Genomic DNA, 13,306 nt, shown 5'->3' on the forward strand with positions numbered 1-13,306 from the left:
TTCGACCAATCGAAATGTATTATAAAAAATCGAATTTTTTAAACTCGGTTGAGATTGACGTGAAAACTCAAATAGATTTCGATTTGTATTTTCAAAACTTTGCCGCGCGTCAATTTTTTTTGCCGAATGACGCCATACAAGTCTATGGGTTTTATTTCTGCGGCGAATAAGGTGAAAAAATTCACCCATCCCTAGTTTGCAGTCTTACCGTATTAATAATTATATGTAATATTTACCTGGTTCATGAGCAATATATGGGGCATTGTATGAATCTTAGCTGAGTGATACTCACTTGATGAGCAATTGCACTTGCAAAGTAAGAGCACTTACCAGACAGGCAATGGAAAGGTCTCTGTGGGTGTCTTGTAACTCAAGGCAACAATATCAGGATAGTACCCAACATGTCCATGCGTTAGTAAAAGATGCATATTGGGACATCTGCAAGTGTGCTGGGAAACATGTCTACTTTTACAGCCAAATAGTAGGCGTAGTCTGTATGACAATATATCTGGGTGAACATGCTAGTCTTTCCTCACTCTGAGTCTTAACATTATTATTATTATTATGAACATCTGAAAGTTTGCTTTAAGGGGCAGATTTATCAAGGGTCGAATTTCGAGGGGTTAAATCCCCCAAAATTCGACTGGAGAATAGAATAGGGAATTTGGGCGAATTCACGCGCTGGCGAATAGTCGAATGGGCGAATATTCGCCCGGCGAATAGTCGAGCGATCGAATATTCAATCGAAGGATCAAAAGCTTAGAAAAAAAGCCTATGGGACTTTCCCATAGTTTTTTAAAGCAATTCGGTAGGTTTAATCTGGCGAAGTAGGCAGTCGAATGATTTTTAAAAGAGACAGTACTTCAACTATGGAATGGGCCAATAGTCGCAGCGTTTTTTTCGCTCTATCTATTCGTATCATTCTAATCAGGCGAATAAACGCCAATTCGATAGTCGAGGAGCACAAAAAACTCCTCGAAATTCGAGTTTTTTTTCCCTCTATTCATTCACCCGAGCTTAGTGAATGTGCCCCTAAGAGTTAGGCATTACTTACTGTACCTTAAACTTGACTTTGCCCAATATAGGCAGATCTATGCAGCGCACTTAGGGGCAAATTCACTAACCAGCGGAGTTGCACTAGCGCAGGCTTTGCCACAATTCGCCAGACGAAGTTTCGCCAGGGCACCGCTAATTCACTAAATTCCGAAGCTGCGCTCAGGGAGGCGAACGGTAGAGAAGTTGCGCTAGCGTTAATTCGCAAAGTTTTGCATACGCCAATGGACGTATATGTAGCAACAAATACATTACATTACACAAGCCTGGGAAAGCTTCATAAGATAAAATAGAGTTGTTATATTGTCCTATACATGAGCCCACTGTATAGTTAATGTGCCATATGTTAGGAAATGTAGGGGGGAGAGAGGGTACCCCCCAAAAAAATTACGATCTTTTTCAGCCTATCGCCCTTAAAAAAGGAAAAGACGCCAGCGTTTTTTTTTTGAAGCAATCCTTATCTACTCTATTGCACTTCGCCTGGTCTGAGGTGGCGAAGGCAAGTCTGGCGCAAGAGGTAACATTCAGTAAAATGCGCAAGTTAGTGAATTAGCGTAGTTACGTCCCTTCGCCTGGCGTAAGGGTGCGAAATATCGCTAGAGTAGGTCCACTTCGCTAGCGAATTTACGCCAGAACCCATTAGTAAATCGGTGAAGTAACTAAATTACGTCACGCTGGCGAATGTGCTCTAGCGTTAGGCACTTTAGTGAATTTGCCCCTTAGACAGAGCTGCACAAATAAAACTATTTACACATGAATACAGGTATAGGAAAAGGCACAGAGAAAATAAATTATTTCTTTTTACTGGTTCATTTCACTTGCTTTTATTAGTCAAAGAGTGCCATCTGCCTTCTAGAAGCTCTAACTTCAACTCCGTATATTAACCGGAAACACACTTTTCTGCTTCCAGCCAGCAGCTTCACTTCTTTGTTGTCTCAATAACAGCCTGTCCAACACATGCAGTGCCCACACATATACCTGCACACGTGATAAGGAAATTACATTCATGTGAACCTTCAAAATTCACCTGTCCCCAAATAGGGGAAATTAGGTTTATACAGTACTTCGATTCCAGAGCTGCAATGGTGGTGTGTATTATTGATGTGCGGTTTGGCTTGAAACCCACAGGTCAGGCAGGTTCATACCAACCAACACATTCTTTGCTGGCGGGTTCAACTGAACTCTTCCTTCTGCCCATGACCTTAGTATGTCCTATAGTCAAAAGACTATATACAGATTACAGTTACTAAGAGTTTGGTTTCCATGTGGTTCTTAGGGTTGCCATCTTTTCTGGAAAAAAATACCGGCCTTCCTATATTTTTATGGTTTTTCCCTATAAATAACATTGGCATCAAGCAACATTTTTACCAGCCAGGTGGCAACCCTAGTGGTTCTCTATGTGGCCTCAGAGGCTGTACATTTACTGGTTTTGCTAAAATGCACCTGAAAGCCAACTCTGCACCTGGATCTGGCTCATGGCCTGTATGTAACAGGGGCAGATTTATCAAGGGTCGAATTTCAAAGTGCAAAAAATTCGACCATCAAAAAGGCTAGTTCGACATTCAAAGTTGAATTCGTAGGATTTTTAACATCGTACAATCGTACTAAGATTGTATGATCGTGCTACGATCGTACTTCAAATCGTACGATTCAATCGTACGATCATACTATTTCACTTCGACTTCTAAAAACATAGCCAAATGTTGGCTGTATGCTCTAGGAGGTCCCCATAGGCTAACATAGGAATTCGGCCGGTTTAAGGTGGCGAAGTGTCGAAGTCGAAGTCTTTAAAGAGACAGTACTTCGATTATCGAATGATCACATAGTCGAACCATTTTCACTTCGATTCGAAGTCGAATTTGGCCTATTTGATGGTCGAAATACCCAAAAATTAATTGAAATTTGAAGTTTTTCAATTCGAATATTTACTTTGAATTCACTCAGTAAATCTGCCCCATAGGGTTAGGTTGAGTAACTTTTGAAGCCCAACCTACACAGACAGACACTTGCTGGCAACTCAGCAGCCTGTTGAATCAAATCTGTGTCAAAAAAGATAATTTTCCAGATATCTGAGGTGTCCATATGATTCCGTGACCGTCTTGATTTAACCATGTCCAAACTGGTCCACTATTAGGATGTCTAAATTGGAAAAGAAAATACATCTACGGAGTCATGTGTAGCCTGTTTTAGTCATCTCTGCGGCCCCAATCTAAATTCTAGAAAAATCAGACATGATGTTGAATGTAACTACTAATTTAAGTACAGCCTACACCTCCTAGGATCAACCTAAAGGTGGCCATACATGTTCAGATTTAAGCTGGTGATGGTCCCTTCAGATGGAGTTGGCAGCTTATCTACTCGCATATGGTGCTCTGTATGGGCCTGCCTGACAGATATCATACCTTCCACTTGTTTCCGATTTGTGCAGTCCCAAATTTTTATTAAAATGTCAGAGTTTCTCTTTAATCTCCTGCACCGATGCCAGAAAAAGGTACAGAGTTTCTGAAACTTAAAAAAAGAGGCTTTGTGGCAGAAAACCCAGAATAAATCAGCACCTTCATTTTGATACAATTGTAACTAATAATATAAGCGTGTTTCTTGGGAAAACTGTGACTTACTGCTTAAAGGGCAATTTCACCTTTATTTCAAAACGGTTATAACACATAAACCATGGCCCTTAAAATATGTTCAAACTTTCAGAACTCGCCAGAACGGCCATGGTAATTAGGGGGTGCGACCAAAAAAAATGTTGCCGCGCGCAGTGAGCCAGATCTTTTATGTCCCTCTTCCCATTTTTCAGATATTGGGAGGTATGCAATATGGTGTGATTTTCCCATCAGATTGAGGATCACATCTACACGCTGAAGCCGTCCTTGTCTTGATGGACTACATAGCGGCAATTATGATCCGATTGTTGGCCCATGGGCCAAAGGATCATATCAGCCCTATATTGTCCAACAAAATATGGGCATATCTGGGACAGATCAGATCATTTGACATGAAAAGCTGCAATTATGACCCAGTTGTTGGCCTAAAGGCTCACCTCGCCAAATGGCTGGATCTTTACATGTATGGCCATCTTAAGTGTCTGTAATGTAATATATCAACATCAGTTAAGTGGTACACAGTGGTGCAGTGATTTAAAGGTCCTAAAATGTTCTCCATTTGTTTCCTCTGGGTACTCAGGTTCTCATCTCATCTTGATTAAGGTGCAGGCAGGTTAATGGAATCCTGATTAAAGAAACTGTTGGGTGTGTGAATGTGATAGGGAATTAAATTGTAAGCTCACAGGGTCAGGGACCGATGTATAATCTCTTTAAAACACTGCAAAATATGGTATTGCTATATGATTAAGAATAAATAGACAAAAAGTAATGGAAAACACTGAAAATCAACTGATCTAAGGAACAGGTTGAAACCAAGCAGCCAAACTCTTGGTGAAAACTCATGAAGGATTTGGGATCTAAATCTGTTATGATAAATGTTGGGCTCCTATAGCCTTTTATATACTTTGGGGACTTTAGTCTTCCTTTACTGTTGCTATATATGGTTCATGTAAAATGAAATTAAATGGACGTCAAAAAAGTAATGAAAAAAGAGGCGGTGGACCCTACAAAATACGGCACAAACAAAATTTAAAGCAAGCTGATAACATGAACACTGTGTAACTGCAGAATCACGGCTGTCAGTCAGATTACTAACTCGCAGTTTATGCAGCCTTTGTAGTTGCTCCCAAAACAAAGGCCTTATTATACAAAGGGATTAATTTAACGTAACCATTTCTGAACAAGTCGGCAGTTCTTTTTACATTAGAAATACATTTAAAGAAATTGCTTTGAAACTCTCTGAACTCAGTAAATGAGCTCATTACAGAAACCTACCATGTCCGGGAAGATAAGGAAAAGTCTCTTTCTCCCCAATGGCTCTCTCTTTGTTGTGCCTTTATGGACCCAACAGAGCAAATTCTTTCACCAGAAAGTCTGAGATTCTGGGCTCACAAACATAAGGCGGAATAGGGCAGAACAGCGTGATACAACTGCAGGTTCCAGGGGAAGCTTACCCTCAGTAACATCATTTACTGCCCCAAATTTTAACCCATCCTACTGTTAAACACGTTTATAAAAGCACAACAGTATTTTTATTAAGATTTTTTTTAAAGAAAATACACAATGAATAACAGTACTTTAAAGAGGCTATAAACCCAAAAAATAAATGTTTCGTAAAAAAATGTGACTTTCTACAATCACTAACATTGTGCAGTAATTTTACAGTTATTGGTTAATGTAATTGCTACTGAAAGTAGTGTCAGCTGGTTCTGCAGCAAAAGTCAGAACTGCATGAATGTTTATCAGCTGGCTTCTGTTACATTCAAAATTCAGAAACCAGAAAAGAGGAAAGAAAGGCACAGACAGGCATGTAGCGCTATCTTACACAATCTGCATTTCTTACTGAGGAACTTATAGAAACTATGAATATAATATATAGTGAATAAAATACCCCCTATTGTAAAATATATGGATATTATAAGTCCCAGAGGAGTTCAATGACCATATAAAAGCATGAGGCCAAAGGCTGAGTGCTTTTATACTGGCCATGGAACTAGAGTTGCCACCTTTTCTGGAAAAAAATACCGGCCTTCTTATATATTTATCTTTCTTCCCTATTAATAACATTGTTATCAACCATCATTTTTACTGGCCAAGTGGACAACCCTAGTGGGTATGATGGCACTAGGGTTGCCAACTTTTCTGGAAAAAAAATACCGGCCTTTCTATATTTCTATGGTTTTTCCCCTATAAATAACATTGGCATCAAGCAACATTTTTACCGCCCAGGCCGGTAAAATATCGGCCAGATGTCAGCCCTAACTGGAGCCCGCTCTACCTTGGGGCCCACCAGAGCCACTTGGTAGGGTTGCCATCTGGCCGGTAAAAATGATGGCTGATCCCAATGTTATTAATAGGGAAAAAAGATAAATATATAGGAAGGCCGGTATTTTTTTTCCAGAGAAGGTGGCAACCCTAGAGCCACATGATCTCACAGGCAGCAGGGCAGAGAGATTCCGTAGGGGGGCCCAGATGGGTGCACATCTTGCACCCAGGCCCACCCATTGCTACGCCACTGATTGTCATTGCGTGATGCAGAAGATTCTATATAGTTATGTATTATATATATATATATAGAGATATATATATATATATATATAAAAATAATTCCCCAAAATCGCAGCACTCACGATAAACCAGCTCACGCTGCCTGGGTGCATGCCTCGAAAAACTGCATACAATCCTCTACCGAAGAAGCCGCACTTGCAGGACTTATCATAAAGATATAAAATGTTTTATTTAGAAACTAACGTTTGGCCTGTAACACCAGCCTTTGTCAACTTTGACAAAGGCTGGTGTTACAGCCGAAACGTTAGTGATAAGTCCTGCGAGTGTAGAGGGGTATATATATTTACAATACACAAAAGCCATGAATATCCTGTAAAATATATCCTTATAAACGGCTCTTAGTGATGTCATCAGTTATAAACAGAGCTTAGTGGTGTCATTTTTGTCACATGACTCACTACAACTTGTGTATTAAAATAAATAAAGTTGGAAAATATGAGGGTATTAAAAGGAACCTCGCAGACTGCAGTTCCAGTGTGTTACTGTATCAGTGTGGGGCCCATGATCACTAATGGATGCCCTGTTTTTATATATTATTCACTTAGTATAGTTGCCAATTATAATAAATAAAAAGAATAATAAAAGGAGTTAGAAGTGGAGGAATTAAACTTCCTATTGACAGACAGCTTCGCCCTCAGTAGCCATGGATTCCGCAGCTTCACTCACACACTTAGCATTACCCAGGTTGCACTGCGGCCCCGGAAGGCCGTGCTGTTGTCAATATGGCAGGGGCTGTACCTGTGGCTGCAGGAAGGAGGAAGTCTCATTCATGGTAGAGTTGCCGGCTTTCTCTCTGCTCGCCCACCATAGACAGCGGTGCCCCCGGCGTCCCGTGCCTGGGAAGGAGGGAAGCCGGGGCGCCTCAGCATGCACTGATTGGATTGGCTGAGCTCGGGAGCTGGAGACGCCATGTCCTTCTTCCGCAGGAAAGGTAAGGGTCCAGCAAAAGCAGGATGACCGACCCAGATAAACCCCAGGAAGGCGCTGAGACCTTTCTATGGCAGTCAGTTTACACTGTCGGGAATCAACGGGCTGAGAGAGGGAGGGCCCACCGGAAGCGTCAGAAATCTTTAGCCCCGGTTCCCTTTGCTGCAGACGGTGATCACGTGACAGCTGAGGATCCCAATGATTTATACAGGGGAGCTAATACATCGCTATATCTCACAGTGAATGAGAGGGGCCTAGTCACGTGACACTTCCTACAGCCTGTCTCATCATTACTCGCCTTTCACTTAGGTGTGCAGTAAATCTATGGGCCCAGGTTCCTGGTTCCAGCAAAATGTGACTACTAATTTAAAGCCCAGATGTGTTATGAGAGTACAAACTAGACAAGGTACGGGGTTTGGGCCTTTGGCTGGTTTGTACTTTGGAAACCAGCCAAAGTTTTTTTTTTTTTGGCCCTAATTTGCCTGTCTCCCAGTGCATGTTGGGTAATGTAGTTTTTGTTTAACAATTTGCCAACTGCCAAGTTGAATGGAAGACTACAATACCCAGCATGCAATGGGACTGAGTTGTGTAGAAGTCTGAAGTTACCAGATTTTGGGCTCTGTCCCCCCACCTCCCATCACTCTTAACCAATCTTCTGTTTTCCGGTGACTTTCCTCAATTTCAGACATACTTGGGGCAAACATCTGCTGGCCACCAAAATGTGTAGAGGTTGAGCTGTTTTACCAATATTTATTTTAATTGTATATGTATTAGGGTCCTTATACCTCCTGGGCCCCCCTCTGCAGTGACGGGCGAATCTGTCCCATTTTGCTTCATGGGAAAATTTGTGAAACCGTGAAAAATTTAAAAAGGCATATTTTCATATAAATTCATTTTTTTTTAGATTTTTTTTTCACTGCACATTTTTGGGCAACTTTTGAAGTGCCTCTTGGCTAGTTTTGGGCTCCTTTTGTAGCCGACTTTGGCTGGTTTTGAAAATAAGACCTGGCAACTCTGCACTGCTGAGTGGGTACATTTATTTGAGTGGCAACTGTTGTACTGTCTGCACATGGCATATTTAATTCTAGTAGACTAATGGCCTGGGCCCTCCTCAATGCCATCCCCATACTCCGTGTGATTGATCCACATGCAGCAGAAACAGGAAGTGGGAAGGACTGGGAAATAGTCAGGAAAGGGGAAGAGCATAAATTACAGAGGGCAGAAAACTGGCAGCATAAATGTGAAAAAAAGATAATATTAGGAGGACTGGAGAGAACTAAAGAGAAGTAAATGGTAGTTACAGAAAAAAGGAAAAGGGATGAAAGCAGAAACAAAAGGTAAATAGCAAGATAACTTTGAAAGGGGGGAAGAAAATATGGGTGCGCTGGATGGTACAGGAAAGGAGAATTAAAGTACATGGCTAGATATTGTGTTACCATTCCAGACGTTCAGCAACTCCATAACCGTAATTATCCAGCAGGTTTCCATATCTTGAGTGTCAGGAACACTGCACACGATCAATGTCAGCTCGGCTGATGTTGCGAAACTAAACTTAGGGATCATTGGAAATTATAAAAAAAAATTGCAGAAAGTGAGGTTTTCTCTGTTATAAAAGTCACTACCATGTAATCTAAATATTCTTGTTAACTGCCCTTATATCAGTAACTTTATATTGTATATATGCTCTCTATTCTGAGTGCTTCTGTAAGCGGAGGTAACCAACAGCAGCCCTTAAACTAAACCTTAACTAAAGAAGTAGGCTAGAAATGTTGTATATTTTTTGAGCTTCTGAACCAGCCCAAGGCAACCACAGCCGTTTAGCAGTAAAGATCTGTGTCTCCAAAGATGCCCCAGTAGCTCCCCATCTTCTTTTCTGCTGATTCACTGCACATGCTCTGTGCTGCTGTCACTTACTGAGCTTAGGGAGCCACTCACAATATACAGTACACATAGAATAGAAATGTCACAATATAAGGCTGATTAGTAATTAATACAGATAATTACTACATGGCAGCACAGAAACCAGTGCAATTAGCATCAGAATTGAATAATCAGCAAACCTGTAGCATCAGCTTATATTACAGCCAGGGAAGCTCATTTTCTGCTGGAAAATTAGTGACGAGCCCTAAGCTTAGCTTCTCAACAGCCAATCAGAGCCCACTGAGCATGTGAGTGTCACAGACACTTTCCAAGATGGTGACCCCCTGTGACAAGTTTGAAGTCCTGGATCATTGCTGCTATTGACAAGCTCAAACTTTAGCCTCGTGCAATAAGTTCACTGAATAAAATATGCCATTTTTAGCCACATTCATTTTTAGGGTTTTGTTCTCCTTTAAAGGAGAAGGAAAGTCTTGGGGGTACCAAATATTAGGCTATGATTAAGGGAGTTACTCCCAAAACGCGTCAGGCGATGATGGTCAGTGACCTGTTGAAATAAACCACCTTTCAATTTTAACCGGAGTGCCACCTTTCTATTCTTTGAGCAAACACCGGTTTTCATACCTGAAATTGGAAAATACCATCAACAAATCGTAGTCCTACCGAATAAATTGTAGCCTCCTAAGTTTCATAAAAATGCTGTGTATATTGTTACGCTTATCTAAAAAAAAGTGATCGCAAAGGAGGAATAAACTACTTCTTGTACATTTTTCATTTCCACTTTAGAAACCTTGACTTAGTGGCTGAGTATTTTTAATCTGTGTCTGATAGAACATTGGAAAGAATTCCGGAGGATGGGTGCAGCACTAGGCAAGTCTTGAATATGCGTTTGTCAAGAGTTGGTGAGGTGTTGAGGGGTATAAGATAGAAGAGCGCAATTTGCAGCTTGGAGAGGGCAGGGCAAGGTTTGAACATTAGAACCAGTAATGAAAATATGTCCTGTTGACATGCACTGTAAAAACTGGTGTGTTTGTTTCAGAAACGCAAATACGTTTATATAAACAAGCTGCTGAAAAGGGTGAAAAGGCATAGGATACACAGCAGATAACGGATAAGCTCTGTAGTATACAATGGGATTTTTCAGAACTTTTCTGTTACCTACTGTGTATCCTGTGCTTGAATGGCTGCCCCCATGGCTACACAGCAGCTTGTTTATATAAACTATAGTAGTACTTATCTGTTATCTACTGTGTATCCTGTGCTTGAATGGCTGCCCCCATGGCTACACAGCAACTTGTTTATATAAACTATAGTAGTACTTATCTGTTATCTACTGTGTATCCTGTGCTTGAATGGCTGCCCCCATGGCTACACAGCAGCTTGTTTATATAAACTATAGTAGTACTTATCTGTTATCTACTGTGCATCCTGTGCTTGAATGGCTGCCCCCATGGCTACACAGCAGCTTGTTTATATAAACTATAGTAGTACTTATCTGTTATCTACTGTATATCCTGTGCTTGAATGGCTGCCCCCATGGCTACACAGCAGCTTGTTTATATAAACTATAGTAGTACTTATCTGTTATCTGCTGTGTATCTTGTGCTTGAATGGCTACCCCCATGGCTGCACAGCAGCTTGTTTATATAAACTATAGTAGTACTTATCTGCTATCTACTGTGTATCCTGTGCTTGAATGGCTGCCCCCATGGCTACACAGCAGCTTGTTTATATAAACTATAGTAGTACTTATCTGCTATCTACTGTGTATCCTGTGCTTGAATGGCTGCCCCCATGGCTACACAGCAGCTTGTTTATATAAACTATAGTAGTACTTATCTGTTATCTGCTGTGTATCTTGTGCTTGAATGGCTACCCCCATGGCTACACAGCAGCTTGTTTATATAAACTATAGTATATATTTTTTTTAAAAATATATTTTTTTGGTGTTACTGTTCCTTTAATATGGACTGAATGCTAACAGTGCTGGAAGTAAAAGAGAGAGAATTTTCTTTTTACCACAAATGGGTAGTGAAGGAGTGTAGAATCCGCTCTAACCCCAAGGCACTGGGTCTGGGGAGATGTTTGTTTTTTCCTGAGATCGAGGACTGGATAGGCTAGTTGGTTCAGTCCTATGACCCATTGGCACCCATTTCCTTCATTATAATACGATGGTTTGGCCCTAGGGCCGAACCATCGGATTAACCCAATATTGCCCTGCCTGGCAGGCATATTGGGAAGTTGCCAATCTTATCTTGTATGGCCGCCTTTACTGTGAATTGTGTGACCAAAACCAGATTGTAAGAGGGTCACGCAAAGCATGAGAAGGCCGTCGACTGTATATGAAGTTCTGAATATTTTAGAGATAAAGGAAACAAAGAAATGGGATGAATGTTACCAAGATTGGAGGCATTAAGAGTGGGTGCTGAGTAGCTTGGAACAGGATCTAAGCTATTTGCAAATTATTGAAACTCTGCAGGAATTGCGATGAAAACAAAAGTGCAAGTGTATTTGTGTGAGAATGGATTTGGGCCAAAAACCATCCCCAAACAGTAACTTTAAAATTAACTTTTTGTATTATAAAATTGGTGGCTCTCTAAACAAAACGAAAGATAAGCTTTACTAGCCAAGATATAACTTACAGTTGTCTTGACTATTTAAAACAATGTGTGTTCAATATTTTGGTTATGGTCCTCTTAATTATTTGTGGGCTGTATTGTTGGTATAATCATGTGTGTATTTATTTATGTAGCACTACTTATTCACATAGAACTGGACAGCAGAACAGTACGTTAATAGAACAAATGGGCCAATTAGGGATGGGCGAATTTTTCCCCAAAAAAATGACGACCATAGACTTGTATAGCGTCGTGCTTCAAAAAAAAAAAAAAGACGCTTTAAAAAAATTTCGCTGCGCGACAATTTTTTTGACGCCCATAGACTTTAATGGGCCTCAGCGATGTTTCTGAAATTTTGCTGAAACGGGTCAAATTCGCCCATCCCTAGGGGCAATACAATAGTAAATACAAAGTACACTTACGTTAAAGATTAAAGGCTAAGTATCAGAGGCAGGGAGGAAAGAGATCTCTTCCCCATAGAGCTTGCAATCTTATTTGTATATAAATGCATTCATGGCGGTTGTTTTATGTGAGATGTTTTGACGGTGAGAATATTGATGTACTTCCGTATACGACAGGTGTAAGCATTTGGTTTCACGCACCCATTATTTTTGTTTGTTTAATTACTTGGAGCTATTCAAACCTGATCCTCCACACCTACACAGCTGTTCTATGTGTGACAAGGAAATCCAACTAAATTAAATCCAAGTTCCAGACGAAAAAAACAGACGAGAGAGCAGACAAAAATTAGTATTTTAAAGGAGAAGGAAAGTCGTTTAGCACTTGGGGTGCCAAATGTTAGGCACCCCCAAGTAAATGCATTACTTACCAGAAGAGGATCGCTCCGTGGTGCTCACTGGTATAACCACAGGCCAGTGCAGTTTTCTGCTGATAGGAGCACCGGCCCGGGGTTTCAGGTAAATAAATACAATCACGACTTTCCTTCTCCTTTATAGGAATCGTTTTAAACTTTTGTATTTCTTAAAGGGGTGGTTCACCTTCAAGCTAACATTTATTATGTCATAGAATGGACCATTGTAAGCAACTTGTCAGATGGTCTTGATTATTTATTTTCTGTAGTTTTTACATTTTTTCTTCTTCTGACTCTTTCCAGCTTTTAAATGGGGTGTCACCGACCCCATCTAAAAACAGATGCTCTGTAAGGCTACAAATTTATTGTTATCGCTACTTTTTATTACTCAGCTTTCTATTCAGGCCTCTGTTATTCATATTCCAGTCTCTTATTGAAAGCAATGCATGGTTGCTAGGGTAATTTGAACCCTAGCAACCAAATGGCTGAAATTGCAAACTGGAGAGCTGCTGAATAAAAAGCTAAATAACTCAAAAACCACAAATAATAAAAAATGAAAACCAATTGCAAATTGTCTCAGAATATCAATTCACCCCAAAAACGTGTTTGTGTGTCCCAGAATCCATCAGTTCTGGGCAGTATTTGAGCATTGCTTTATGGTGCTGATAACAGACGTAGGTATAGGGGACAAGTATACGTTTATCTTATGTTGTGAGACATAGGGCTGCTGGACATGGCTGGGAGTACTTTGTGCCTATAAAAGAAATGCCTCTTACCAAGCTGTGCACATTTCAGCTGTGTTGTTACCTACTATTCAGTGTTTCCTCCAAAATTCAAGTGTAATT

The 13,306-nt window shown here is 40.5% G+C and overlaps 1 protein-coding gene across 3 annotated transcripts in view; it reads left to right on the forward strand.

Annotated features, from left to right (window-relative positions):
- The first annotated feature begins 6,919 nt into the window (after positions 1–6,919).
- Positions 6,920–13,306, forward strand: part of LOC108709192 (A-kinase anchor protein 10, mitochondrial) — a 30,854-nt gene continuing 24,467 nt past the window's right edge. For 2 of the 3 annotated variants that reach the window (XM_018248818.2, XM_018248819.2), the window contains exon 1: positions 7,185–7,560. In XM_018248818.2, the coding sequence (XP_018104307.1) occupies positions 7,479–7,560 (82 nt within the window). In that variant the 5' untranslated portion in view covers positions 7,185–7,478. Of the gene's footprint in view, positions 7,159–7,184; positions 7,561–13,306 lie in introns of those variants that run through there. The other variant, XM_018248820.2, reaches the window with a different exon arrangement.

Source organism: Xenopus laevis, chromosome 2S (assembly GCF_017654675.1).
Source record: "Xenopus laevis strain J_2021 chromosome 2S, Xenopus_laevis_v10.1, whole genome shotgun sequence".
Taxonomy (NCBI): Eukaryota; Metazoa; Chordata; class Amphibia; order Anura; family Pipidae; genus Xenopus; species Xenopus laevis.